The sequence below is a fragment of the Capra hircus genome, chromosome 13 (genome assembly GCF_001704415.2).
Source record: "Capra hircus breed San Clemente chromosome 13, ASM170441v1, whole genome shotgun sequence".
NCBI classification, from domain to species: Eukaryota; Metazoa; Chordata; class Mammalia; order Artiodactyla; family Bovidae; genus Capra; species Capra hircus.
In genome coordinates this window covers 72,569,570-72,597,362 of record NC_030820.1, presented here as the reverse complement: position 1 = coordinate 72,597,362, position 27,793 = coordinate 72,569,570, and the positions used below count along the sequence as shown (strand labels likewise).

The 27,793-nt window shown below is 54.2% G+C and overlaps 1 protein-coding gene across 3 annotated transcripts in view; it reads left to right on the top strand.

Moving 5' to 3' along the window:
• Positions 1-27,793, top strand: part of ADA (adenosine deaminase) — a 49,828-nt gene that overhangs the window by 20,206 nt on the left and 1,829 nt on the right. For 2 of the 3 annotated variants that reach the window (XM_018057905.1, XM_018057904.1), the window contains exons 3-10: positions 14,553-14,614; positions 20,209-20,331; positions 22,719-22,862; positions 23,596-23,711; positions 24,922-25,049; positions 25,980-26,051; positions 26,149-26,250; positions 26,580-26,644. In XM_018057905.1, coding sequence (XP_017913394.1) covers positions 14,553-14,614; positions 20,209-20,331; positions 22,719-22,862; positions 23,596-23,711; positions 24,922-25,049; positions 25,980-26,051; positions 26,149-26,250; positions 26,580-26,644 — 812 coding nt within the window. Of the gene's footprint in view, positions 1-3,700; positions 3,874-14,552; positions 14,615-20,208; positions 20,332-22,718; positions 22,863-23,595; positions 23,712-24,921; positions 25,050-25,979; positions 26,052-26,148; positions 26,251-26,579; positions 26,645-27,793 lie in introns of those variants that run through there. The other variant, XM_018057906.1, reaches the window with a different exon arrangement.

Below are 27,793 nucleotides of genomic sequence, written 5' to 3'. Positions count from 1 at the left end.
TCAGCACCTCTCTCGCGCGGCCCTCTCTCCCTCCCCACTACCCCCCCACCCCCCCCCGCTGGTGTTTTCTAACTGTGGGGGTAAGCTTAGCCAGTGTCCTGAGCAAGCTGAAAGCACCAGGAACTTAACATCTTGGAGCAACCCTCCCAACAATGACAGCAGGCAGTGGGTGGATAAACCCAGCAGCTTCCTGGCTCCTCAACTGAATTACCTCTGGGACACATCTGTGTAATCTCTGAGGTCCCCCGAGGGGCTGAGCTCCAGGTGTCCTGTCTGGTAAATTGCCCGGAAGTTTCAGCTTCTCTCACATCCTGTCTCACTTCTGCCCTTCCCTTCCCCATGCTTCCCGGAATGTCTTCCCAAACTACTTGTGTTTGACTCTTTTATCTCAAGCTCTGGGGCCCCAGCTGGGGTGGGGGAAGGCCGAGAGGAGGGGCAGGCAGGAGACCCTAACCCAGAAAGCAGAGTTTCGGGAAATCAATAAAGGCCAGTGCAGTAGCCCTAGGGGCAGTAGGGAACCTGGAGAGGGAATGGTGTGGAGAGGGCCACCTGCTGGAAGCCTGGACCCTGGTAGAGAGACAGAGCTGACCCAGGGACTGTGCAAGGGGCAGAGAAAGGGAATAAACATCCTGACTTCTCCCTCCTCCCACCTTCTGATCTCCTAGTGGTGCCCCCTATCGACCAAATCCAACCAGAAGTCAGAGGGCAAGAGAGCCTGCTGGTGGTCAGGCTGCCTGGCACAGAGCAGCAATAAGGGCAGGAAATGCATCTGGAAGGGCAAACAGGAGATATAAATGCAGCATATAGGCTGATAATTTTCCTTTGCATTTGACCTGAATGGAAAGCATAATCTTGATAATTTCCAGGATCCACGAAAAGGCTTTTCCAGATGTCAGGGTGGAGTAAACTAAGGGCAGAGACTCGGGGGGCTGGAGTGGGTCAGCATTTCTATTATCTACGGCTGCCTAATAATCCACCCCAAGACTCAGAGGCTCAGAATAACAGCCAGTTATTATAAACCACCATTGTGTAGGGCAGGACACCAGGCCTGGGGTCGGCGGGGTAATTCTTCTGTTCCACACAGCACGACTGAAGTCACAGATTCGGCTGGCAGCTCTTCTGGTCTGAAGGGTGGCTCCACCAGTGTATTTGGTTTCTTGGTGGAGACCATGAAAAGGCTGGTGGACTGAAGTGATTATACAGGATTCTTTAGTGTGATGGTCTCAAGGCAGTTGGATTTCCTACATAGCGACTAGGGGCTTCCAGAAAGAATGTTCACTAGGCCCCAGTGGAAGCTTCAAGACTTCTTCCGATCTAGGCTCAAAGTCCAGGAATGTCACGTCCATCACGTTCTATCAAGTCACTCAGCCCAGCTCAGGAACAGAAGGAGGAAAATTAGATTCCATCGGACAGTGGAAGGAATAGCAAAGAACTGGGTCAGCTTCCGCTGGCCAGAAAGCCATCCAGATTGACAGTGTTTGGGGAACGTGCTGGGAAGTGATGAGACTGACGTTGGAGAGGGGCTGGATTGTCATACAGGGAATGGGGAGACAGTAATAAGGTCCAGAGTGAAGGTTCTAGAATCAGATTCAAATTCAAATCCTAGCTCCCCCACATACGACACGTGTGCAGGCTCTTCCTTTCTCTGAGCCTGTTCTCATTTGTAAAATGGGATCTGATCCTACTTTACAGAATTGCTGTGGACACTAAATGGGATGGTGCTTACGAAGTGCTTCCCAGAGTACCTGACTCCAAGTATGGCTCAGTAAACGGGAGCCATTATTGTGTACTCTGAGTGACATGAGAAGCCAGGGAAGGGTCTTACAGAAAACTCTGGCTTCAACAATGCATCAGAAGGATCTTTTTTTTTTTAAATTTCACTTTTATTTGAAACAGTTGTTTTACTCTTTCTTTCCACTAGTAAATGTGTTTTATTTATTTAAAAACACCTTTTGGCTGCACTGTGTGGCATGTGGGATCAGGTAAGATAACCTGTGCCCCCTGCTTTGGGAGCCCAGAGTCTTAACCACTAGACTGCCAGGGAGGTTCCAGGGCGATAGTGAGTCAAAAAGGGGCATTTCTGACTCACTCTCGCCCTCACTGTCACATACAATTCAACCCAAGCCTCGTTGATTCTACCCCCTAAATGCGACTTGAATCTGACTTTCCCCATGGTCACAGCCATCTCTACTCAGATAACTGCAGCCACCTCCTTCCTCCTCTGGCCCCTCTGCAGTGCCTTCCCCTCCAGCTGCATAGGAACCACATGGGGGATGAAATTCAAGTACAAATTCCAGTTCCGGAGGGCTACAATGGGGTCTGAGAGTCTGCGGTTCAGATCGACTCCTAGGTGATAACGATGCTAACGATTTCAGGACCACACTTTGAGGAGCTGCTGGAGAATGTTTCTTCCAAATAAAAGTTTCATCCTATCTTGCCTCCACTTAAAACCCTCCATTGATTTTCCAGTGCTCTTGGGGGGAAAAAGACCAAACCCTCATCAAATCCAACAGGTCCCGTGCGATCTGGTCCTTGCCTCGGTCAGGCCCCTTGTCCTCCACTCTCCTACCGTGCTCTTTCTCCCTTATGTATTGTTACTGTATTTCTTCTATAATGAAATGAAACAGAACCACCATCCCACCCAAGTACTGGACCATTGCCAATAACCTGAAAGTACCTGTATGCTCCTCCCCTCCTCCTCTCCTTTCCCCATTCCCCTGAGATAACCATCCTTCTCAAACGTTTCCCCTTGTTTTTTCCCTACTGATGCATGTTTGTCTAAATATGCATAGTTTGGGTGTTGCTTTCATTATACATTCTAGATTTGCGTCATCGTGTGTGTGTGTGTGTGTGTGTGTGTAGTTTTCTGTGACTTATTTAGCATTGTCTGTGAGATAGATCTGTGTTGTTGTCTGAAGTTCATTCAATTTCACTGCTGTATAATAGTCCACGGTGTGAATATCCCAGTTTATTTGCCCACCTGCCTGGGGATGGGCAGCTGGGTGTTTGGAATGTTTTTGCTATTAGAGACAGCACCGTGGGAACATTCTTGTAGGCGCTCTCCGGCTGCACCGTGGGTCGTTTCTCAAGGGTAAATGCCTAGGAGAGAATTTGCTGTGTGCCCCCTCCTCTTTTCATTCCTCAGCTCCCTGGGGTCTCCAACACAGGAGACCCTCTCCACCCGGGCTGCCCTCTTCCATTCCACCCCTACCCACCCCAATCCCCTTCACTTGATAAATTCCTTAAGATCCCCAGCGAAGCCTTCCCCCACCTGCCGTTCACGACTGGTCCCCGTTAAAGCTTCTGGATTATACATTTCTGTTGTGTGATTCTGCGATGAGCGTTATGTCTTGTCCGGTAGAGTGCGAGCCCCATGAAGTTTGTGAAGCGCACAGATTTCCCAGTTTCCAGCTGGGGCCTGGCACATGTAGGCGCCCAGGCAGTAGTGTGACCCTGCAGGAGGGACCAGGCCGGCGCAGAGCCCGGCCAGGCGGCTGGAGTGTGAGCCCACAGGTGGCTCCAACCCGGGGTCCTGGGCCAGGGACATGGGGCAGGCCAAGGCTCCGAGGGGACTCGGGTTTGTCCACCCCGCGCCGCAAGAATTCCAGGAAATGCGCAGCGCGCCGGTCGATGGGGAGGGGCGGGGGCGGGGGCTCCGGCGAGGGGGCGGGGGCGGGGGCGGGGCCCGGACGGCGGGGGCGGGGCTGGGCCCCGTTAAGAGGAGCGTGGCGGGCCGCGGTCACTGCGGGCCCCCGGAGAAGCGGACCGGCCATCGACCCATCGGGGACCACCGATCTTCCTTCGGCAGAGCGAGCAGCGCTGGGGCGCACGCTTGGCACCATGGCCCAGACGCCAGCTTTCGACAAGCCCAAAGTGAGCGCGGGCGGGGGCTCGGGTTCCGGGTCCGGCTCCTGGTCTGGCTGGAGGGCTTGGGGGCATCCACTGCCCCGAGAAAAAATGGGGCAGCTGCAGGCGCGTTCTTCCCTCAGCTCAGGTCCTTGCCCGCCTCCAGGACGGTTAATGAGAGACAGTGAGACAGGAAGGGTCCTGAATCTGGAGGCGCCCCTGGCTGGCCTCCAAGTTCTGCTTCTGCCTCTGATTTGGCCCATCTGGGTCTCAGTTTCACTGTCTGTCAAATGGGTATCCTAGCAATGCCTGTGCTGAGCAGCCTAGGCAGGTGGCTTAACCTCTCTGAACCTCGGCTGTCAAATGGGCCCCTGTATCTACACCCACAGGCACCTAGTGTGAACAACGCATGAGTGCAGGGTGAATGGAAGCAGCTTTATACTCCAACACTATGGCTATTTTGTGAGTACCAAGGAACCCTGGTTTGTGGATGTGCCTGTGAGAGCAGTGGGCCATGCCAGAAAGGGTAGGGAGGGGAGCAGGGAACCCCTCTCCCCACTTTAGAGGGGCTGGATGGGCCTTAGGCCTTGGGCCCCCAAAGAGTTCACTCTGGGCCGAGTCATGGCCACTAGCCACCAAGGGATAAATTCCTTGTCCCTTCTCCCACCAGCTGTGGTGTCTTGGGAATGGTGGGGTCAGGGAGGGTCCAGGCCCACTTGGCAGGCTTGGGAGCACTGAGAGAGTCCAGGAAAAGGAGCCCAGGAGCCTGTCCAGCAGAGTGAATCAGCTCGTAGGGTTTGAGATGGGTTGGGTGGGGTCAGAGGAAGGAGCGAGCTACAATCAACCTCAACTTGCCTCTCTGAGAAATAGGTGTGAGTGATGATGGCAGGTATCGCTAAAGCATGGGTGAGAATCCTGGGTGTAGGGGAGAAGGGAAAGGGGGACTCTGACCACATAAGCCCTGGTCCCCACTTCCGATGCCCCCACCAGAGGGCAAACGCCTCTGCTGCTCCCTGCCAGATGTTACAGGCACTGGGGCTGAACGTCTGCCATCCGCATGCCTCCTTTGCAGCTCACCTGGATGCCCCATGTCCCATCATCAGTGTTTTGTTCCTTTGGAGGCTCCCCCGCCGCTTTTGTACATTTATTTTTTTGGCTCTGCATGCAGCATGCTGGGTCTTAGTTCCCTGATCAGGGATGGAGCCCATGCCTCCTGCAGTGGAGTGCATTGTCTTAACCACTGGACCCCCAGGGAAGTCCCCTGGCAGGATCTTGGTGAAAGCATGGGGCCAAACCACTGGACTGCCAGGGAATTCCCTGTTTTCAGTGCTTTGGGAGTCCCCCTGCCTTTGGGCCGGGGAGCCATCTTACCCTAATATGCATCGCAAAAGTGAAGTCGCTCAGTCATGTCCGACTCTTTGCGACTCCATGGACTGTAGCCTACCAGGCTCCTCCAGCTATGGGATTCTCCAGGCAAGAGTACTGGAGTGGGCTGCTGTTTCCTTCTCCAGGAGATCTTCCCAACCCAGGGATCAAACCTGGGTCTCCCGCATTGCAGGCATCGCAAGGCAGAAGACAAAACTTCTTGACTGGGAGTGAAATGGGGGTTATGGAGAGAGATAACAGATGACCCTTCTGTAGAACTTGCTATATGCACCAACACCTTCAACACCTCTGTAACAGCCTGTAAGGGAGGGACTATTATCATGCCCATTATTTGGGCCTCTCCCAATCCTCTCTGCTTCAAGCTGGCAGGCCATTTCCCCTCTCTGGGCCTCAGTTTCTGTAGCTGGGAAATGGGCTCCACCTGTAATGGAGGTGTCCAAAGATTAAAAGGCAATGCTTGAGAGGGAAGATAGAGTGTCACCTACTACGTACGTGAGATGTGATACATTTTGTATTATTGAGAGGAGGGAGTGTGTCTGAGCTGGTCAGTGACGCCAGAAGTGTGGATCTCAGCCATTGTGACCAGAGCCAACTCCCTGCCTTCCCGTGTGTGGGATGGGGAACCACTAGAATTAATAGCTAGAACCTATTGAGTTGAATTATTGCTCTGTGCCAGGCACCATTCTGAATATACCACCCTTCATTAATTTACTTGATCCTAGCAGTGACTCTGGGTGGTAGCTGGTATTGTCTCATTTTACAGATGAACAGAGAGACACAGAAATTAATGAGGCCTATACAGTCCACGGGTCGCAAACAGTCGCATACGGCTGAGCGACTTCACTTTCACTTTTCATGATCACATAGCTAGGATGTGGTGATGCTGGGGTTAGAGCCCAGGGTGGGCTGGCTTCAAAAATTCCGTGCCCTAGCCAGCTTTCCTGAACTGCCTCTGCAGAAGCCACTGGGGGGAATGGTGCCCCAGGTGTGGGCCTCTCTGGGACAGAAGCCGCTGCTGGGTTCTTTGGTTTCTCAGGACCGGCCAATTTTGAGAAGGCAAAGCAAGGCCTTGTCTTCCAAATTTTCATGTGTATTCACATCACCTGATACTTGCTAGTGTTCAGACTCTGAATCAGGAGATCTGGGTTTGGGGCCTGAGATGCTGAGCTCCAAAAAAGCTCCCAGGAGGTGCTAATGCTGCTGGGCCACGGACCACACTTTGAGTAGCAAAACCCTAGGCAGCTGCCTACCTGCTCTGATTATGTTATTCCAACAAAAAACTTCCTGAACACCTGCTGGGCACTGGAGGAGGTGCAAAGGCAGGTGGAGGGGGGGCCCTTATCAGTCTGTTTCCACAGGAGGCAAGGCTGGAAAATCTCACGGCCCTCAGGAGTTCAGTGTCATGGAGGGCAATGGTGGTCACACGGCTGTCACTGTAATAAGAGTAACAATGTGGCCATTTGAGTGTTTGTGGGTAGCAGGCACCTGGGTGATTTATCTCACAGAATCCTCTGGACAGCTCGACAAAGTGGATGTTTTCGTCCCCTTTTACAGATGATGAAACTAAGGCATGACAGGTGAAGTGGCTTGTTCAATGCTACGCAAAATCTGACAGCCTTGAAGCTGTAGGCTGGTCCAAGTTGCAACAGCCAGGCCCCCCTATTCATGCAGAGTATTGAAGCTCAATGTCTAACGTACTCTTTTCTTTCTCTTATTTGAATGTTCACTCTGTTTCAGGCACTGTTCTAACTGCTTTGTGTATATTAACTCATTTAATGCTCACAGCAGTCCTTTAAAGTAAGTCCTATTGTGGGACTTCCCCGGTGATCCAGTGGTTAAGATTCCACTTTCCAATGCAGGGGGCGCAGCTTGGATCCCTGGTCAGGGAAATGCAGACACATATGCTGCAAAAATTCAAAAAAAAAAAATACAGTCCTGTTATTATCTTCATATACATATAAGGAGACTGAGGCTCAGAGAAGGAACTTGTCAAAGTCACATGGCCAGAAAACAGCAGAGCTGGATGTGAACCCAGACCTACCCAAGACCGAGGTAGATGCTGTTAACTGCTTTGCATATTTATACCCCACTTTGTGGGGGCGGGGGCGGAGTTAGAATCAAAGTGGCTGTGGGCTTCAGACAGATTGAGCAGGGATCCTTGCCTCACCGCTTAGCAGCTACAAGGGCTCGGGTGGACAGTTCCCTGAGCCCCAGTTTCCTTCTCTGTAAAGTGGGCTGATAAAGCCAGGGTCACACACAGTTCTTGGGGGGAAATGGATGCCGACTGGGGCCTGTGAAGCACCCGGCTGGCGGGCAGTTTCTCGGGGGTGCATTTCCTCCCTGGGGAGCGCGGTGGGAGCTGCGGCGGCCTCTCCACCTGCACCTGCAGCTCTCACTCTCGCCTCTTGTCTTCCGGCCACAAAGCCCACTGGGTTAGCACTGCTGTGGGCTTTTGGGGCTTTGCTGTTACTAAAGCCACCTGTTAAAAAAAAATGTGGCCTGGCCAGGAAGAGCCCTCCGGCCTTACCCTTTACAATGCACGTGGCAGTTGGGAGGGAGGGGAAGAGAGAGATTGGGTTTCCCTCAAGCCTTGTGTTTCACAGAGGAAGAAGCAAGGGCCAGAGAGGGGAGGTGCGGTGTCCAGGGTCACACAGCGAGGCATGACAGGGCAGGCAGGGCAGACAGCTTCCCGATTCTACGTCTGACCTCAGGGTGAGCGTGGCCTGCATGGGAAGGGCCCCTGGAAGCTGGAAGAAGCTTGTCTGCCTGCCCTGTGGACCTGGGGGATGCCCCTGGGCTGGAGAAGGGTAGGACTGTGGCCTGGATTTGGACAGGGGAGAAGAATAGGCCAGGGTAGCCAAGGTGAGCCTCAAGCCTATATTTATAGAGGGTTGGGGGCCATCTCACCCTCTAGGTTCTGAGGCCCCAGAGACGCAAGGTCAGGGGAGAGACAGTCTCTGGGGTTCTCAAGGGAGTTGCTTCTCTGTGCCTCAGTTTCCCCATCTTTAAAACGGAAATCATATTTGTATCCACCCTACATAAAACACCAATGCAGCCCTGGGTGAGCGGGCAGGCCGATGCTAGCTGCTATTGATCACCCTCATCATGGTTATTAATCATCCTGTTTAGATTTGACCAGCACTGACTCAGCACGGATACGCAGGATGAACAGAGTGTGATGTGGTGGTTACGACCTCCTGCTTTAGAATCAAACAGCTTCTGGGCGTGGCACTCATTAGACTGTGCCCTAGGGCAAGTTATGAAATCTCACTGAGGCTCAGTCTTCTTATCTATAAAATGGGGGTAACCTTTCTGAGTTCCTAGGCTGTTGCCCTATAGGTTGACTTGGCTCCTGGCTGAGGAGACACCTTGCCATCTGTGAAACCCCCTGGGGAAGCTCACAGAGGCCCAGGGAGCTCAGCTGGGCCCTGAGTCAGCCGGAGGCACTGAGGGATGGCCCTTTTTGCTCTGTACCTCGGAGCTACAGGTGCAGATGGGGCTGACCCCAGAGGACTTCTTGGAGGAGGTGTGGTTGAAACAATGGCAGCCCTGAGGCTGCTCTGTCTCCTGACATCACCCCAAAAGTTGGCTGAGAGGCTGTGGTGGCATGAGGGCACTGACCCCTGGTGTTGCCCAACTCAGTGCCGAGAGTGGGGCTAAGAAGGATCACGGGCACCTGTGGCTCCTGGTTCTGACTGCAGTGCCCAGATCCTGGGGGCTGGTCAAGCCACCCTGGCTACTCTGCCCCATCTGGGTTCTCTGCCAGGCCCAAGGTGGGTAGGTCAGCCCTTCCTTGCTGCAGAGAGAGGACACAGCACTGCTGACCCAGGACAGGGAGAGGAGAAAACAATCAGTTGTTTAGCACCTCCTGGGCACCTCCTGCTGTGCGGGGCTCTGTCTTAGGTACTGGGGGCACAGCAGGATGGCACAGAGTCCCCGCTTTAAGGGAACTGACAGTCAGGGACACAGGCATGATAAGTAAATGAATTGAAAAAGTCAGTGGGATGGGGACTTCCCTGGTGGTCCCAGTGGTTAAGACTCTGACCTCCCAATGCAGGGGGCAGGGGTTTGATCCCTGGTTGAGGAACTAAGATCCCACATGCTGCACAGTGTGGTCTACAACATTAAATAAATAAATAAAAATAAAAGTCAGGGAGATGAAAACAAAATGAGTTTGTTTGGTGAGTTGGGGTGGGGGGTGCTGGGGAGAAGTAGTCTGGTTCAGCTGTGCCTTGAGGGTAGACAGCCCGGCCAGTCGTGAGTGGGAGTCAGATCTGGGAGTGTCTGGTCCTAGAGTTCAAGTCCTGGGTCCTCGTCCTGGCCCTGCCACTGACACCTTGTGTGACCTTTGTTGTTGTTGTTTAGTCGCTAAGTCATGTCTGACTCCTTGCGATCCTATGGACTATATAGCCCCCCAGGCTCCTTGGTCCATGGGATTCTCTGGGCAAAAATACTGGAGTGGGTAGCCATTCCCTTCCAGGGGACCTTCACAACCCAGGGATCAAACCCAGGTCTCCTCCACTGGCAGGCGGGTTCTCTACCACTGAGTCACCAGGGACCTTGGGGAGTGCATATTCCTTCCTGGGCCTCACCTGCCTGCCTGGTATCTCCTGAGAGCACAGATTCCCTGTGTTCCCCACAGTGCCTGGCACCTGGGGGTGGGGGGACTTAGTAAATATTTTTTGGTAACTGGGGATGTTTCCTGTTCAGGCCTGGAGGATTTCCTGCAGTTCTATCAGACGCTCGCTGTGAGTCAGCCTCGTGGAAAGTGACTGCAGGGGGTGGGGGTTGAGGTCGCCCCCCACCCAGCACTCAGAAGGCCAAGTGTAGGTGTGCTGCAAGTTCTAGGGAGGTAGTATGGTCGGTGGGCATGACTTGGGTTAGAGGTGGAGGGGCTCGGGTTCTGCCCCAGCTCTGCCCCTGTTGGTCTGGGTAACCCGGCAGGTTCTTGAATTTCTCTGAGCTCAGCTTGGCAAGCCCATTTCCCCATCCGCATCATGGGGCTAGGGTGTCCCCCGAGGAGCTTGCCTAGGGGCAAAGATGAAAGGAAATAAAGGGTCTGATAACAGTAAGCAGCTCCTTACATCTGAGGTTAGGCCTGCAGAGACGGTAGAGAATGAGCTCAGTTCAGACCTGGGTAGTACAAATCCTAACTCCATCGCTGCCTCTGCATCCTTGGATGCTTTTGTGAGCCTGTTTCCTCATGCGTAAAATGGGAGTCAAGTCCCTACTTCCCTGGTTGTAAGGATGATATTCAGTTCAGTTCAGTCGCTTAGTCGTGTCTGACTCTTTGAGACTCCGTGGCATGCAGCACACCAGGCCTCCCTGTCCCATCGCCAGCTCCCGGAGCTTACTCAGACTCAGGTGCATCGAGTTGGTGATGCCATCTAACCATCTCATCCTCTGTCGTCCCCTTCTCCTCCGGCCTTCAATCTTTCCCAGTAAGGATGATATAAAATGATGCATATAGATGGTCCAGAACATAGGAGATGGTAAATTGGAAGTCACTGCTATTTCTTTCCCCTGAAGGGGGCTGACAGAGCAGGGTGCCCCCTCACCCACCCACCGCCATCTCTGAGCTTGTGCCTGCTTGTCATCTGGGGTAGGCTGACAGCTTTCTCCATGGGTCATTTGTTTTCCAGAAAGTGTAGTGGGAGGCCTATCTGAGCATGGACCGCCAGTGCAGACAGTTCCTGGCCTCTGTTCCTCCCCTGAAACGTGTCTGGGCAGCTTCCCAGGAGGCCCTGAAGAGCACAGGGGGAGGGAGTGTGTGGGGGGCAATGGTGGGGGAGGTTGGGCGCAAGAGGCAGGCTCTGCTTTCCCTCCCTCTGGGCGCCCTTGCCACCCGTATCCTGCGGGCTCCCTGAGGCCTCCTTTCCAGGGAACCAGGCAGTTCCTGCTCCCTGAACATGTACTGTGTCTGGCGCTGTGGCAGGTCTTCCCTGTGGGGCTCATCTCCCAGCTGGACCACACCCTCAGGTCTCTGCCTTCTGGTCTGACTTCCTTCAGCCTGCTTTCCACACAGCAGCCAGAGGAAGCTTTTACAAGGTGAATCCCCCTGTGGGAAACCCTGCAGCAGATCACCCTTTCCTGTGACCTGTGAGATCTCCCTGCCCTCCATCCGCCTAACTCTCTCTCTGGCCTCATTTCTCACCGCCTGCTTCAGACACATAATGCCCACATGTCCCTCTGCCTGGAGCTGATAGCTCTCCTTCCTTGTCCCTTTCCCCTGCCGACTCTTCCTCTATTTCCTCCTTCTCAGAGGGACCCTCTCCTACCTTCTCATAACCACTGGCCAGCTCTTCAGCTTCTGGGGGCTCCAGGTGTCCCTCGGCTTGCGGTCGCCTCACTTTCATGTGTTGCCATGGTCCTAATGCTGCTTCCTTGCGTGTGTGTCTTTCAAAACTCTCTGCCTCCCTCATGAGGGAAAAGGGTATTGGGTATAGGGCCCACCCAGATATTCCAGAAAAAAACTCAAGATTTTTCATCCCATTGTTTGCCCTGTACAGAAGTCTGTGTTCTGGGGATTAGGATATAGCTGTCTTTTGGGGGGCTCACCATTCAGCCCCCTACACCAGCCGCAGGGGGGTGGGGAGGGGACTCCTCCCTGTTGAAATCTTCTCGCCTTCTGCAGCCCGCATGCTCCTGGCTCCCCTTCTTCCATCTCTCTGGCAGCTCTTCTCCAGGCTCACACGCTTCTGTAAGCCACTGGGCACTGGTGCTCGCCCAGGCTTCCTTTCCTGCTCTTTCCTCTATGTTCCCTCCCTGAGGGAGCTCATTCAAGACCACAGCCTCTGTATTCCTACTCACATCTCCAGCCTGGATCTCTCTGGGAGCTCCAGACCTGCGCAGCCACTGGCTTAGTCCCCATGCACGTGGAGGTCTCAGCGGTGTCCCAGCTTCACATACCCAAGATCACACTGACTGTGCTTCTCTCCCCACGCCTCTACGCCTCCTCCCTGCTCAGAGCTTGATCCTCTTCCTGGGCTCTCTATCTCAGTGTCAGAATCGCTTCTCACCCAGGCCTGACCTGAAACATCCTCCTTGACACCCCTTTCTGTCCACCTGGCATGTTGGCCTCACCATCCCAGTCTGAGACATCACCATCATTCAGACACTTGACTACAGTGGTCTCTAGCTATGCATTGTCCTCTTCAGCATCAAACCCATGTCTCTGTTGCTCTCAGGTCAGAACCCAATCCTCCTGGTGCCCCTACAGCCTCTCCAGTCCCACCAGTGCTCCCCTCTCTGGACCTGTGTTCAGTCCTTCTCACACCATGTTCTTCTCCCACCACATGGCCTTCGTACCTGCTGTTCCCTCTGTCTAGATGCTCTTCCAGCCTTCCCTCTCACCCCTGCTTTTGCCTGTTGTTGTTCAGTCACTAAGTCGTGTCCGACTCTTTGATACCCCATGAACTGCAGCGCACAATGCTTCCTTGTCCTTCACCATCTCCCAGAGTTTGCTCAAACTCATGTCCATTGACTCAGTGATGCCATCCAACCATCTCATCCTCTATCGCCCCCATCTTCTCCTGCCCTCAGTCTTTCCAAGCATCAGGGTCTTTTTCAGTGAGTCAGCTCTTTGCATCAGGTGGTCAGAGTATTGGAGCTTCAGCATCAGTCCTTCCAGTGAATATTTAGGGTTGATTTCCTTTAGGAAATCCTTAGCTCTTAGCTCAACCTCTGCTTTCTCTGGGAAACCATCGTTGGCCCTCCAGCTGAGTGAGTTCGGTTGTTCGTTACCTCTTTGGTAGGTCTGTGTTCATGCCTCCCAGGAGCTGACTTGGGTTGTGACTGTGCATTCCACCAGCGTAACATTTACTTAACTTCTCTCTCTCTTGCTGGACTGTAAGCCTCATGGGACCAGGACTCCTTCAATGAAGGGAGTGTGGGTTGGATCCCTGATCAGGGAGCTGAGATCCCACTTGCCTTGTGGACAAAAAAAACACCCAAAACATAAAAGAGAGGCAATATTGTGACAAATTCAATAAAGACTTAAGAAAAGAAAGAAACTGGAGGCTCAGAGAGGTGAGGTCACCTGTCCAAGGCTGAACAGCTGGTTGGCAGTTCCCTGCTCTTCAGTGTTCCCAGTGCAGAGTACTTTTTTGAGAATCCAATCCACTTTTGGCTAAGCGGGCATTCAATTCATCTTGTCAGGGAATCCAGCAACTCACTGGATGCAGAATCTGTGACAGAGTTGGTTCTTTGCTGGTTGAATGACTTCCGGAGAGATCTGATTATTCTGATATCCTGCTGATGGGGGGCTTGGTGCCCCTGGCCCTGCTGGCCCCCTGGGGGCCCCAGGCTGGGTTTCCTGCACAGGAGGCAGCTCATGTGGGTGCTCCTGGGATGCCCTTGGGCCAGTGGGTCCCTGGCTACTCCTTCCCCAGCCAGGGTGGCCACTTCTTGTCCGGACTCCCAAGATCCAGAGAAGGCCCCACCCTGGTAGAGATGTTTATTAAAAATGATCTGAGTCTCTCCCTGGCTGGGGAAAAGCTCTTCCGTGACCTGGAGCAGAGAGATAGTAGTTGCTTCCCCACCGTTTCCCAGCACCTGCTCTGCTTTTCTTAACAGTCTGTGCGAAGGACCCTGGCTGAGAGGCAGGGGCTCTTGCCCATGGGCTGAGCTTGCCACCTTTTAAAAACCTTAAATTGTTCTTGGACAAGGAGACAATATTTTTGGCTGTTGAGGAAACAGGTGGAGAGCTCAGTTGTCTTGTCCAAGATCGCACAGGCAGAGAAGAGGCAGAGCTGGGAGTCCAGTCTGATGAGCTGGCCCCCAAGTCCCTGTCCGTAAGCTTTTAGCTTTGTGTCCTGAGTGTCGTTGGTGGGGATGAGCATACGGAAGAGGATCACCAAGGTAGCCAAGTAGCTAGTGCCCTTTCTGGAGTTGTGGGAAGATCTTTTAAGAAAAAACAAAAACCTTATTTAATATTGGAGTATAGCCAATTAGGGCTTCCCAGGTGGTGCTAGTGGTAAAGAACCCACCTGCCAATGCAGGGTACATTAGAGACTCTGGTTCAGCCCCTGAGTCAGGAAGATCCCCTGGAGGAGGGCAGGGCAACCCACTCCAGTATTCTTGCCTGGTCTTCCCTGTGGGGAAGCAACTTGGAACGCACGGGGAGAATGGATACATGTATATGTATGGCTGAGTCCCTTTGCTGTCCACCTGAAACAAACACAACGTCGCGTTCCAAGTCGCTTCAGTCATGTCCAACTCTTGGCAACTACACGGACTGTAGCCCACCAGGCTCCTCTGTCCACAGGGTTCTCCAGTTTATGGGTGTCTGTTTTTTCTCTTTTCCCTCTGCGCCCTTGCAGGTAGAACTGCATGTCCACCTGGATGGAGCCATCAAGCCCGAAACCATCTTATATTATGGCAGGTAAGTCCACAGATAAGAGGCCTTCTTCCCCAGGAGGCCTCTGGAGAGTTCCATGTTGTTTGGATTGACTTACTGAAATCTCGTGACAACTTGTGAGGTGGGTATATTATTGTCCCCAACTCACTGGCAAGGAAACCAAGTCAGGGTAAGGGAAGTAAGTTGTGATGTAAACAGGTGTGATCCTGAGTCCATGCCCCTGACCATTGCCCCAGTGAGCTGGAGGTTTGGATGAAGTATTGCACAAAAAATACTTAGCTGAGGGCAAGCATGCTAAGTGCCCCATAAATGTCACTTTGTGATGATATTACTATTATTAATTGTAATTGCCTCTGACTATGTGGGGTGAAGCCACTGGGCTTATCTCTGCCTGTCCTTTGCCCAATGTCAAGTACCAGCTGTTGACTCAGGGTCCCTAATGAGGCAATTAGGGTGGGTTAACCAGGAACCCAGATGGGATCTAATCATGGGCAACCCGTTAAGGGGTCAAATCGCGCTCATTAGTAGAGCAAGAATCTGAGCGTGTCCAGGGCAGGGTAGAGGGAGGAGGAAAGGGAGTAGCCCTTGTAGGGCCGCTGGTCAGACTTTCTGTTTCCCACTTCGACTTGGCATCCTGGGAACCATCTAGGCACTTCTTCGGCTCTAGAGAAGGGGTGTGGGTTTGATGGGTTTGATCTAGCCGGAGTTTGATCTTGAGGTCAGCAGTCAGGGGACCAGGGAGTCAGTCAGACTGGGATATGGACAGAACATGCTGGAGGCCTCCCAGGTGGGGTGGGCTGGGGCTGAGAGGGAGAAGCATGGGTGTGTCTGGCCTGACATCTCCTCCACCCCAGCCAAATCCAGTGGCCTTTTACCTGCCCTGTGACTTGAGCCTCTGTTGATTGTGTTCTCACCTGTTTTGTTTTGTTTTGTTTTGGCTCGCATGCCGCATGGCTTGCAGGATCTTAGTTCCCTGACCAAGGGTCAGACCCAGGCCCTCAGCAGTGAGACTAGAGAGTCCCAACTCCTGGACCGTTAGGGAATTCCCTCACCCGTTTCTTCTTATTCTATCTTGTCTCTGAGGGTTTTAATTTCTTTCTCAATCTCCTTCCTGACTTTGCCACGAGCCCATTCTGAATCTGACCACTGTCTCCTCCCTGTCACCATCCTGGTCTGAGCCATTGAACTATTGCAATGACTTCCTGACTGGTCTCCAAGTGGCCACCCTGACCTCCCCCATCTACTGTCCCCAACGATACTGGAGTCAGAGCAATCATCTTAGGACATTGTGCAATTGGATCGCTTCCTTGCTCAAACCCTCCCGACTTGCTTGGGGTCAAAGCCAGTATCCACACATGGCCCTTGAAGTTCTACAAAGCCTGTGTTAATCTCTTTGACCTCTTCTACTACTTCTTGGTTAGTTCATGCCAGGTGTTCTCACACGTGCCAGACCTAATAAGCAAAGAATTTGGGTAACTTACCCAAGATCACACAGCCTTTAAATAAGGGCTGGGATTTAAACCCAGGTCACTAGACTTGAGAGTCTGCCATCTTTCCCTGGACACACAAATAGTCTCATTTGTTCTTCCCTGTACCTTGAAAAGAAAGTACGATCTGTGTTTCACTGACAAGGATGTAGAGGTCCTCAGGGGAACACCTCCTGCCCAGTGACACTTGGTTCCTACTGGAGGAGGATGGACTTTGAACACCAAAGCCTGTGTTCATCCTCTTTATTGGGCTCTTGTTGTTGCTGTTGTTCAGTCGCTCAGTCGTGTCCAGCTCTTTGCAACCCCATGGACTGCAGCCCTCCAGGCCTCCCTGTCCCTCACCATCTGCTGGAGTTTGCCCCACTTCATGTTTATTGCATTGGTGAGGCTGTTCAGCCATCTCATCCTCTGATGTCCTCTTCTCCTTCTGCCCTCAATCTTTCTCAGCACCGGGGGCTTTTCCAATGAGTCATCTGTTTACACCAGATGACCAAAATACTGGAGCTTCTGTTTCGGCATCAGTCCTTCCAGTGAATATTCAGGGTTGATCTCCCTTAAGATTGACTGGTTTGATCTTGCTGTCCAAGGGACTTTTAGGAGTCTTCTCCAGTACCACAGTTCGAAGGCATCAATTCTTGGCATTCTGCCTTTCCTTCAGTCCAGCTCGTACAACTATATGTGACCGCTGGGAAGACCATACCCTCGACTATATAGGTCTTTGTGGGCAGAGTAATGTCTCTGCTTTTCAACACACTGTCTATATGTGCCATAGCTTTCCTGCCAAGAAGCAGTTGTCTTCTGACTTCATGGCTGCAGTCCCCATCTGTAGTGATTTTGGAGCCCAAGAAGAGGAAATCTTCTTGGCTCTTGGTGTATCGCAACACCAAGGAAGGCGGAGAATTGAGCAAAAACCAGAGTATGGTCATGGCTGACTGGGGAGCCATCTAAGAACTGGGCTTGGCCCTCGGTGGAGAGAGGTTTGGCTGCCGTGAGTGGCTGTGGGCGGCCGGGGAAAGTGAAAAGTGAAAAAGTGTTAGCCACTCAGTCATCGTGTCTGACTCTTTGTGACCCCACTGACTATGCAGCCCTCCAGGCTCCACTGTCCCTGGGATTCTCCAGGCAAGAATACTGGAGTGGGTTGCCATGCCCTCCTCCAGGGATCTTCCTGACCCAGAGATCGAACCCGGGTGTCCTGCATTGCAGGTGGATTCTTTACTGTTTGAGCCACCAGGTGGCAGGGGACCTAGGAACAATTCCTTCCTGTCTCAACCTTGGGTCCTGGGGAGGAGCTTCACAGCTTAGTCTAGCAGCTTTCAGAGGTTCAGTCCTGTGCGAGGTGCTGGACCGTCTCCTAGGGGACCGCTGCAGCAGCTCTGGCCTCTGCCCTGGTTTTCCTCTGTTCCCCACACCCCAGCCAGGAGAAGCTCTTTAAAAAGTGCATCTTCGCATGTCACCCCACTGCTTGGAATCCTTCAGTGGCTTCCCGGGGCTTTCAGGATAAGGTCCCAGCTCCTACAAAGCCCCTATCTGGCCCTGCCTGCCCCTTGGCTCATCTACCACTGGCCCTGCTCTGATGTGCAGCCATGGTAGCCGCGCTGCCCTGGAATTTTCTCACTGCTCCTTCCTGGGGCTCTAGCGGGGCTCGGATCCTGCCTGCCTGTATCTCTCTTCCTGCTTCCTCAGGGGAGAAGGACAATCTCATCTTTGCTTAACGGTCACCTCCTCCATAAAGCCTTCCCAGGTCACTCTATCTGTGAGGTAAAAGGATCTCTTTTGGGTGGTTGTGGAGAAAAGACTAATGGGAGAAATATTTAGGATGAAATAACTAGGGCTTGGGGACAAGCTGTTGATGAGTAAGGGAGATGGCATCTGGGGGAGGCCCCTGACTCGGGTTCAGCCAACTGGGTAGATAGAGGAGGCTGTGCATGCTAAGTCGCTTCAGTCATGTCCAATTCTTTTGCGGCCCCATGGACTGTAGCCCGCCAGGCTCCTCTGTCCCTGCGACTCTCCAGGCAAGAATACTGCAGTGGGTTTCCATGCCCTCCTCCATGGGACCTTCCCAATCCAGGAATCAAATCTGTGTCTCTTCTGTCACCTACATTGGCAGGTGGGGTCTTGACCCTAACTAGCGCCAGGAAGGAGGAGCCATATCAGAAATGTGGCACCTGGGAGAGGGTGGGGCTTGGGGGAGACACAAAGCGGGTGGTCAGACACGAGGGTCTGCCTTGGTCTTGGCTACCTATCCAGGGCCCAGCACACTGTGGGCCCTCAGATGATGATGTGCAGAGGGAGAAGATGGAAAGCTCTGGATCTGAGACTTCCCTGGTGGTCCAGCAGTTCAGACTCTCACTTCCAATGCAGGGGGCACAGGTTCGATCCCTAGTCAGGGAACTAAGATTCTGCATGCTATATGGAGTAGCAAAAAAAAAAAAAAACAACCCCCAAAGTTCTGGATCTCCAGATTGGTCCAGGGGGCCTGTGGCAAATGTGGCCACTGTGTTTGGGAATATGGGAGCTGGAGGCGTAGCCTTATCTTCTATGTCTTCCACCCTCCAGCTCCCAGAAAGATATGCCAAATACAGCATCTAACAACTGGTACGGGCTCTGCAGAGGCCGTGGCGACTGGGGGTGGCCTCATGAGGGTGACTGAGGTAGGCTGGCCAGCAGGGGAAGGCCAAGGGGGCACTGAGCACCTGACCTTGGTGCCAGGACCACACCATGGGCATCATCTTCCCTGGGGACACCTGGCAGGGATGGAGGCCTGACTCAGAGCTTGAGCACCAGGGTGACCCCTGGTGAGACCCACAGGACACTTATGAGGCCTGGGGTCACCTTGAAGCAGAAGAGGACACGTTTAGGGGGACTTAGGGAACAGGTATTTATGTAGAGAAACATTTTAATATTTTAGTAACAAGCTATTAAAGGACTGCAACACTTCGGTCCATTTTCCATCTCTTTGGCAATGTCATCCCTTCTGTCTTCTCTTCTTGCTCTGCACGTCACTGGAGGCCAAACCTCTTGGCTGAATCACTTAAATTTTCTTAATCATTTGCTCCTATTTTTTTATCTTGTCTTTTGTTCTACTTGCCGGAGGATTTTCTCAATTCTATTTTCCATTCCTTTTGTTACATCCTGGTGTTCACTGCCCTATTCTTCTAGATCTCCGAGAGCTCTTTCTTCCTCCCGGAAAGTCCCCTTTTTAAAAAGGAGTGTTCTCATTTCAAGGATGAGGCATTGTCTCCTCTCCTTGAGGCTGTTCGTTTTAAGGTTTTTAAGCTTTCTCTGCCTGTTTCCTAGGGTTCCTTTGATCTCCTGACCCTCATGGGAGAAGCATCTCTTGAATGTCTGGGGTTCTTTGCCTGTCGCTTTTATCCTACAGCCAGGTCATCTGGCTCAGATGGTAAAAGCATCTGCCTACAATGTGGGAGACCCGGGTTCAATCCCTGGGATGGGAAGATCTCCTGCAGAAGGAAATGGCAGCCCCGGCTGGGAGGAGGCAGGGAGCTCTGCGGAGAAATGGAGGCCCCAGAGCAGAAAGGCTGTTCTCAGCCAGCCTGTACTGAGTGGCCACATGTGGGGGGTTGTGGGCAGGGAGGGGAGAGAGCTGCGGAGGCCCTGGTGCTCTGCCAGCACAAGGAGCTGGGCCAGCCTCTCTGATGTGCTGGCCACTTGGAGGGTGGGGTGGGGAAGTCCGGCGCCTGACCCTACCCCGGGCATTGTGTGCTGCCGTTCTTGCCCCTGATGACCCCTGACCTGGCACAGGATCAGCTGGCTCTACTGCGAGTTCGCCCTTGCATCTTCCATGTCCCCAGACACCGGTGTGTGTGTGTGTGTGTGTGTGTGTGTGTGTGTGTGGGTGTGGGTGTGGGTGTGGGTGTGTGGGTGTGTGTGGGTGGGTGTGTGTGTTCATGTGTTAAATGGGCTTCAACACCAGTTGTCCTCCTTGAGATTTGTTGGCTGGCCATGGCTTCAGTGACAGGAGGTCCTGGAAGGATTTGGGTCCTGGTCCTATACGCCCTGGGCCTCAGTTTTCCCATCTGTCCAATGGGAGGAGCTGGATACCTGCACCCTGTCAGGAACTGGTAGGGTCCTGCCCAGGGTTGTCCACCATCCTCACTGTTTCGTCCCCAGGAAGAGAGGCATCGCCCTCCCTGCTGACACACCAGAGGGGCTACAGAACATCATTGGCATGGACAAGCCACTCAGCCTCCCAGACTTCCTGGCCAAGTTCAACTACTACATGCCTGCCATTGCGTGAGTCTTCCCACCCCCAGGCCCTGGGCAGCATCCTGTCATGCTGCCACCCCCCAGTCTTCCTCTTTGTAGTTGTTCACAGTCCTGAGAGCTGGACCCCCTCCAGGAGATGAAGGCTCAGGAAAGTTGAAGGAACTTACTCAGGACCACACAGCTGGCAAGGGGTGAAGCCCAGATTCTCGCCCTGGTGTCACCTTGAGCTTACTGGCACGAAGCAGAGTTTCACAAGGCAGGCGATAATTGGGCCTTGGCAGTCAGTGCTGCCGGAGCTCAAAGGGGGAAGAGGTGGAGGGGGCTGGACGAGGCAGGGAAGGCTGCCTGGAAGAGGAAGCATGGATGGCTCCTTGGGAGGGAAAGGTGTGCTATAGTTCAGAGGGCTGGACCTAAGGGCCCGTCTGGAGGACAAGCTGTTGGAGGACCAGTGAGGAGGGTGTGCGAGACGGATAGAAGCCTCTGGCTGGGTAAGTGGCAGGACAGGAATGAGGAGTCCTGGGGAAGGAAGGAAGATGTGTGCCAAGGCTGCTGGCTGCTTTCTGGAAGCTTCTGGGCTCAGCCTGGAGGGCCTGCAGGGCCCCCATCCTTGGCACATCAGTAGATGCTGTGGTTCACATGCTGCCTCCCCCTGAACACCCCACACCGGGACACGTGGACTGGCGGAGCTCACATGTAGGCCGAGGTTCCTCTCCTGTGCTGCTACCCAGCTCCTGTCTCTTGGCCACAAGAGAGAAGAGGCCCAGCTTCGTGAAGGCTTAAGTCAGTTTTGATTTGCATTTCCCTGGTGATCAGTGACGTCAGGCACCTTCTCGTGTACCTGTTGGCCCCTTGTATGTCTTTTGACAAATGTCTATTCAGGTCCTCTATTTTCTAAAACTATTTATTTATTTGGCTGTGCTGGGTCTTAGCTGTGGCCCGTGGGATCCAGTTCCCTGTCCAGGGATCGAACCTGGGCCCCCTGCATTGGGAGCACAGAATCTTAGTCCCTGGACCAACAGGGAAGTCCCCCTTTGCCTTTTTTTTTTTTTTAATCAATTTTTGTATTGTTGTTTGCTTTGCTGTTGAGTTGTAGGAATTCCTTCCACATTCGGGGCATTAGCCCCTTACTGCGTGTGTGGTTTGCAAACACTTTCTCCCGTTCGGTAGGTTGCCTGTCACCCTACTGCTGGTTTCCTTTGCTGGGTAGAAGCTCTTTACTTCGGTGCAATCCCCCTCTAGTTTTGCTTTTGCTGCCTTTGGGTGTCCTTTTCTCCTATTTCTCCTCCCTGCTGGCCTACATCTATCACTCAAGAAATATTTCAGCGGATGCAGTGTCCTAGACTCTGTCCTTGGCTGAGGGATCGTAGCCATGCCAAGACAGAAGGGTCCTTGTCTCATGGAGACTATGTTCTAGGTTGGGGAGGTGAAAATCGGCTAATAAAGAAACCACGTGATCTGTCATGTCAGGTGGCGATAAGCGGCAGGGAGAAAACTGAAACCCAGGGGAAGGGGTGGAGAAGGGCGAGGGGCTGTTTTAAAATGAAATGGCCAGGGAAGGCCTCCCTGAGGAGGTGAGGCTGGAGCCGGGCTCTGAATGGAGGGAGCAGGGAGGACAGGGTGATCCGAGGAAGAGCCTGCAGGCCAGGGAGCTGCAGACACGAAGGCCCTGACCTGTGAACTAGCTTGACCGTTCGTTAGGTGGAAAGTAGGCCCTGGAGGCCTCGAGGAAGGAGCAGGGAGGTTGGCAGGGACCAGATTATATAGGCTTTGTGAGCAGGGTCTCAGAGTTGAGATTTCATCTATGAGGTGGGATGCCCTTAGGGTTCAGAGTGGAGGAGCGACACTCTTATTTTTGGCTGCATCAGGTCTTGGTTACGGCACTCAGGATCTTTCATGGTGTGATGTGAGATCTTTTGTTGTGGTGCGAGACTCTCTAGCTGCGGTGCAGGGACTCTCTAGTTTGGTGCAAGACTCTCTAGTTGCAGCACGTGAGCTTAGTTCCCTGGCAGCCTGTGGGATCTTAGTTCCCCGACCAGGGGTTGCACCTGCGTTCCCTGAGCTGCAAGGCAGATTCTTAACCAGTGGACCAGGGAAGTCCCAGAGTGGTGTTCCTTGATTTCCATTTTTAAAAGACTGCAGTAGCTGCTCTACTGGGACAAATGCGGTGATAGAGAGGCTGGAGAGGTGGTCGAACCCGGCTGGAGGAGGAGAGGATTGGCATCAAGTTGGGAAGTAGAGCTGACAGGATGTGCTGGGCTTTTAGGATCTTCTACGGTAGAGGCCCAGAGCTTGTGACTGGGGAATGGGAGATTGGGGACCCCACTTGGGTTTGGTCTGCCATGGGTTGGGGGCAGCTTTGTCGCTCCTGGAGCACCCAAGGGGGGTGCTCTCGAATCCCTCTCTGCTCTCCCCAGGGGCTGCCGGGAGGCCGTCAAAAGGATCGCCTACGAGTTTATGGAGATGAAGGCCAAGGAGGGCGTGGTGTATGTGGAGGTGCGTTACAGCCCACACCTGCTGGCCAACTCCAAGGTGGAGCCGATCCCCTGGAACCAGGCCGAGTGAGTGACCCCTGGAGGGCTGTGTTGGGGCCGTGGCAGGGTGGCCAGGCTCGCAACGAGGGGCACACTGGGAGCCCTGGCCCAAGCAAGACTTTGATCTTGCATCCTGAGCTGGTCCACAGCCTCAGCATGATGGGCCTGTCTCTGCCCTGAGGGACGTGCTTCCCATCCGTCACCTGGGCTCCTGTTCTTACCTTGGGCAAAAACGTTTGGCTGTGTCTTGCCATCCTTAGTCCTGGGCACAGGCCTGTGGTCTAGGAACATGAACCTGCTTAGCCAATGCCATCTAGGGGTCCCATCCTCACCTGGTAGCTGAAGTGATGTGACCCATTCTTGCCCCTTCTGCCTAGACCCCAGGGATGACCCCTGTGGTACCTCTCAACCACCTTGCCCCCTTCTAGCCGTGACCCTGATACTTGTGGACAAATGGGAATCAAAACAGTTTAGCTTAACAGAGCTCTGCATCTTGAGTAGGGGGCTGTCTGACGACCCCCTAGTTGGGACAGAACTTCCCAGTCTGAAAGCCCCCAGGCAGACCCAAGGAGGATGGAAGTGGGTGTCCTAGGCCTTGGGGCCGTCTCCCTCAGCCTTTCAGTGGAGGCAGTGGGTTAGTGGGGCCTAGGGCTTCTCCTGGAAGACCCCTCCTTCCTCTCTCTCCTCCCTGACCCATCCCAGCCTCTGTCCTTTATGCCTGCCTTTGCCTTGGACCCACCCTTCTCTTCCCCACACACAGAGGGGACCTCACCCCGGATGAGGTGGTGTCGCTGGTGAGCCAGGGCCTGCAGGAGGGGGAGCGGGACTTCGGTGTGAAGGTGCGGTCCATCCTGTGTTGCATGCGCCACCAGCCCAGTGAGTGTGACCCCGGCCCCGGCCGCCCGCCTGATGCCACCGCCGTGACCTGGCGGGCACGGGGTCGTACCGGGTCTCCTCTATGTCCCACCGCGCCCCCCAACCCCGTGGTCTCCCTTGAGCCCATCAGCTGGACCGTGGTGGGACTTCCTTCCGGGCAGGTGCAGAACTTCCTGCAATAGACTTGGCTCCCCAGGGAGGCGGAGCCTGAGAGCCATGTGACCTGCACGAGGCTCAAAACCGAGGGAGCCTGCACAATAGAGAGAAGCCTAAGGCAGGTTCCCATCAGCTCGCAGTCCTCCCTGGAGACTGTGGGCTGGGCCCCCTCCTGTCAGAGCTGCGGAACTTGGGACTAGGGTCTGAGCTCCGGGTCCTGAAGGGTCTTCCTATGGCTGACACCGGTCACATCTCCAGGGCTTGTGCTTCCAAGGCTGGGTGACTCTGGCCAGGTCACATCACCTCTCTTGGACCTCAGATATGTCTTGTCACAGGAGGTGGCCGTACTCACCCTATTCTCTGCCCTAAGAAGGAGTGAGACCACAGCGAGGGGCTGATGTCAACCCACAGGGCCTCCCTGGGCAGAGTGGCTTGTATTCTCTCTAATCCTCGCAGGGACCTGGGAGGCAGGACCACCATTTGACATTGATGGTCGATAAATTCGACCACCATGTATCCCCATTCGACAGATGATGAAACTGAGGTAGAGGCTCAATCAGCAAAGCAGAAAGCCCGGATCGGAAGCCAGGGCCATCTGATTGCAGAGCCTGTGGTGGTTCATTCTTTACGATGACCTCACTGGTTGTGAGCGTGTAGTAGTGAGGAATACGTTTAGTAACACAAGTGTGAGTTACGTTTTAGGTTTAAATGTTAACCTGTGTGGACCTCCATCCCCTCTGCTGAGTAGAGGTGGGTGTCGGGGATCGAGAGAGAGAACTACCACTTGTCCTGTACTGAGCCCAGGCCTTGCCCCCGGTGTTTCACCCGCGGGGCCTTGGCAAAAGCATCCCTGTGACCTTGTGCCGCAGCAGGTGGTGTCCACTCTGCGAGGAGAAGACATTGAGGCCTGGAAGGCTGTGGAGTCAGGCCTGGAAGACAGGACCTGGGGCCCTCTGCCTTGCGCTGGCCTTGGGTGGGAGGCAGGGGTGCGTGGGGTGGGAGGTCTTACTCCTCCGTGCTGTTGCCAGAGGCCCAGCGGGCATCTCACCCACAGGCTGGTCCCCCGAGGTGGTAGAGCTGTGTAAGAAGTACCGAGAGCAGACTGTGGTGGCTATTGACCTGGCCGGAGATGAGACCATTAAAGGCAGCAGCCTTTTCCCTGGACACGTGGAGGCCTACACGGTGGGTCCTGGGGAAAGGAGGTCACAGAGCCGCAGGCATGGGGGAAGCCGCACACAGGGAGCATATCCCCACCCCAGTAGGGAGTGGTCACACCCACCGGGGATCCCAAGGCCCCCTGGGCTCCCAAGCGTTCTTGACTTGGGTCTAAAGTGTTAGTCGCTCAGTCGTGTCTGACTCTTTTGCAACCCCATGGACTGTAGCCTGCCAGGCTCCTCTGTCCATGGAATTTCCAGGCAAGAGTAATGGAGTGGGCAGTCTTTCCCTTCTCCAGGGGATCTTCTGAACAAAAGGATTGAACCCCAGTATCCTGCATTGCAGGCAGATTCTTTACCGTCTGAGTCACCAGGGAAGCTGTCTAAGGGCTCTAGAAATTGGAACTCTGGTCTGAAGGAAAAACCCCACTAGATGCTGGGGGTCCTGTGTTGGAGCCTTTGTGCCTAATGATCTGCTACATGACCTTGGGCAAGACTGTCTCTTCTCTGGGCCTGTTCCATCCGCTGGGATGACTGGGTTGGATGGAGCCAACCTCTCAAAGCCTCATGACGTGCTTCCCACGAAAGAGGTGAAGCTTGGGGTGGAGAACAGGAGCTCTGGAGTCTGCCTGGCTTCAGAGCTCAGCCCCCACTTCCTAGCTGTCTGATTGGTTGTGATCCCTGACACTCCTGAGTTTGTCCCTTGCCCCTCCCTGTAAGACAAGTATCAGAGCAGCTGTGAATGTTACCATAGTCTATCCAAACCAAGTACAGTGCCTGACACATAATATCTGTCTAATAAATGAGAGCGACCACTTTCATGTGGTTACAAAAACAAAACCCACCCGGACCTCCCTATCTGGAAGCAGGCCAGGCTGACTCCGCCCCAGGGTGTGGCGAAGGCGAGGCCCACGGGGAGAACCCCAGGCCGCCCCTGACCTTGCCCTTGCCCTTCCAGGAGGCCGTGAAGAGCGGCGTCCACCGCACGGTCCACGCCGGGGAGGTGGGCCCGGCCACGGTGGTGAAAGAGGTGAGTGTTGCGGGTTGGTGGAGGGGTCCTTCTCCCCGCTCCCCCCACTCCCCCCGCTCCGGAGGCCCGCGCTGGGCTCCACGCTGCATGTCCGCAGGCCGTGGACACACTCAAGACCGAGAGGCTGGGGCACGGCTACCACACCCTGGAGGATGCCGCCCTTTACAACAGGCTGCTGCAGGAAAACATGCACTTCGAGGTGAGGGGCCGGGGAGGGGAGGCCAGGAAGGCGGTGCAAAGTGGGGCGGGGCCAGGGGCACAGGGGAGAGGCCAGTGGTGCGGGGCGTGGCCAGGGGCCACAAGGGGGCAGTCAGGGGCCGTGGGGGCGTGGCCGAAGGCCTAATTGCTGCTGGATCGGGGAGAAAACAAGGACTGACAGGTTTGTGGGACTCAGCTACAAGGCTACTGGCGTGACCAGGGCAAAAATGCTGCCAGGGCAGGTGGCTCTGGCCGGGGCCAGGGTAAGGGGGGTCAGCGTGGCCCGGGGGGATGCGGAGGATCGTGCCAGCCACCTGCCGCCTCTTCCAGGTCTGCCCCTGGTCCAGCTACCTCACTGGCGCCTGGAAGCCTGACACGGAGCACCCGGTTGTTCGGTGAGGCCTGGTCCCACTCAGTTTTTGTTACAAGGAAAGCCAAGGGTGGGAAGTGGGTGCAGACACCGGGCGCTGGACCCGCTGGGTCTCTCGGGTATGGAATCTCTTCCAGTGCTTGGGAAGCAGGAATTATTGTCCTCATCCTCTTACAAGTGAGGAATCCAAAGCTTGGATGTGGTGTAACTTGACCAAGGTCACTCAGCTATTGGAAAGCAGAGCTGGGGGCCCTGTAGCCCCATCCAGCTCTAGCAGAATGCCCTGTTACCCACAAGGTAACTTCCACACTCCAGCTTCTGCCTCCTAGCAATGAGGAAGATGAGTCTCTCTTGCCCACGTGGTCTGTGGGCATTCCCCCAGCACCATCTTGACACTTCCCCCTGGAGAGTCTGTTCCCCTACCCATCCATCCAGTCCCACCCCATGGCCTTGGCGCTGCTTCAGGTCGTCCTGGGAGAAGCCTCAGGAGGGCAAAGCTGACCCAGGAGAAGTTCACCAAGAACTCTGGGTGACCGCAGTCAGGCCACCACTGATGGTCTGTCTGCCAAGATTATGACAAGGAAGGGAGCTTGGGCTGCATTTACAACAGGGGCCCAAAGTCTGCTTTGGAACGTGGAGTGGGCAGCACCTACAGGACTTCCAAGTGGAGTCCTGGAGGCACATGGGTTTACAGTCTGTGGGCTGGAGGAAGACTCGAGTCCTCTAAGCAGATGTGGTGTTTGAAGGGGAAGGGAAGCCCTCAGCAGGTGATGAAGCAGGAGAGCTTGGGAGAGACACCCAGAAGGACAGTGACAGTGAAGGGACAGGCAGAAGGAAAGCCAAGTGGCGGTGTCGGAGGAATCTAGGGAAAAGGTCAACAGTATAAAACTCTGCGACACAAGTCGGGTGAGGTAAGAGCTAGGAAAAGTCCTCTGGACTCAACAAGATGGCGGTCAGAGGTGGTGCCAAGAACAGTTTCCATGGTGGGCCTGAAGAGTCAGATCCCAGTGGGACTGAGGATGGCTGGGGGAGGGGGGTGCAGACAACTCTCTCAGGGTGGCGGCTATGAAGGGGAAGGCTAGAGAGGGTGGTAGCTGGTTGGGGGGGGGGTTGCTTTTTTAGCCCACCCCAAGCGCCTTTCTGCTTGGGTCCTCTCCTGCCTTTAGCGGGCTCT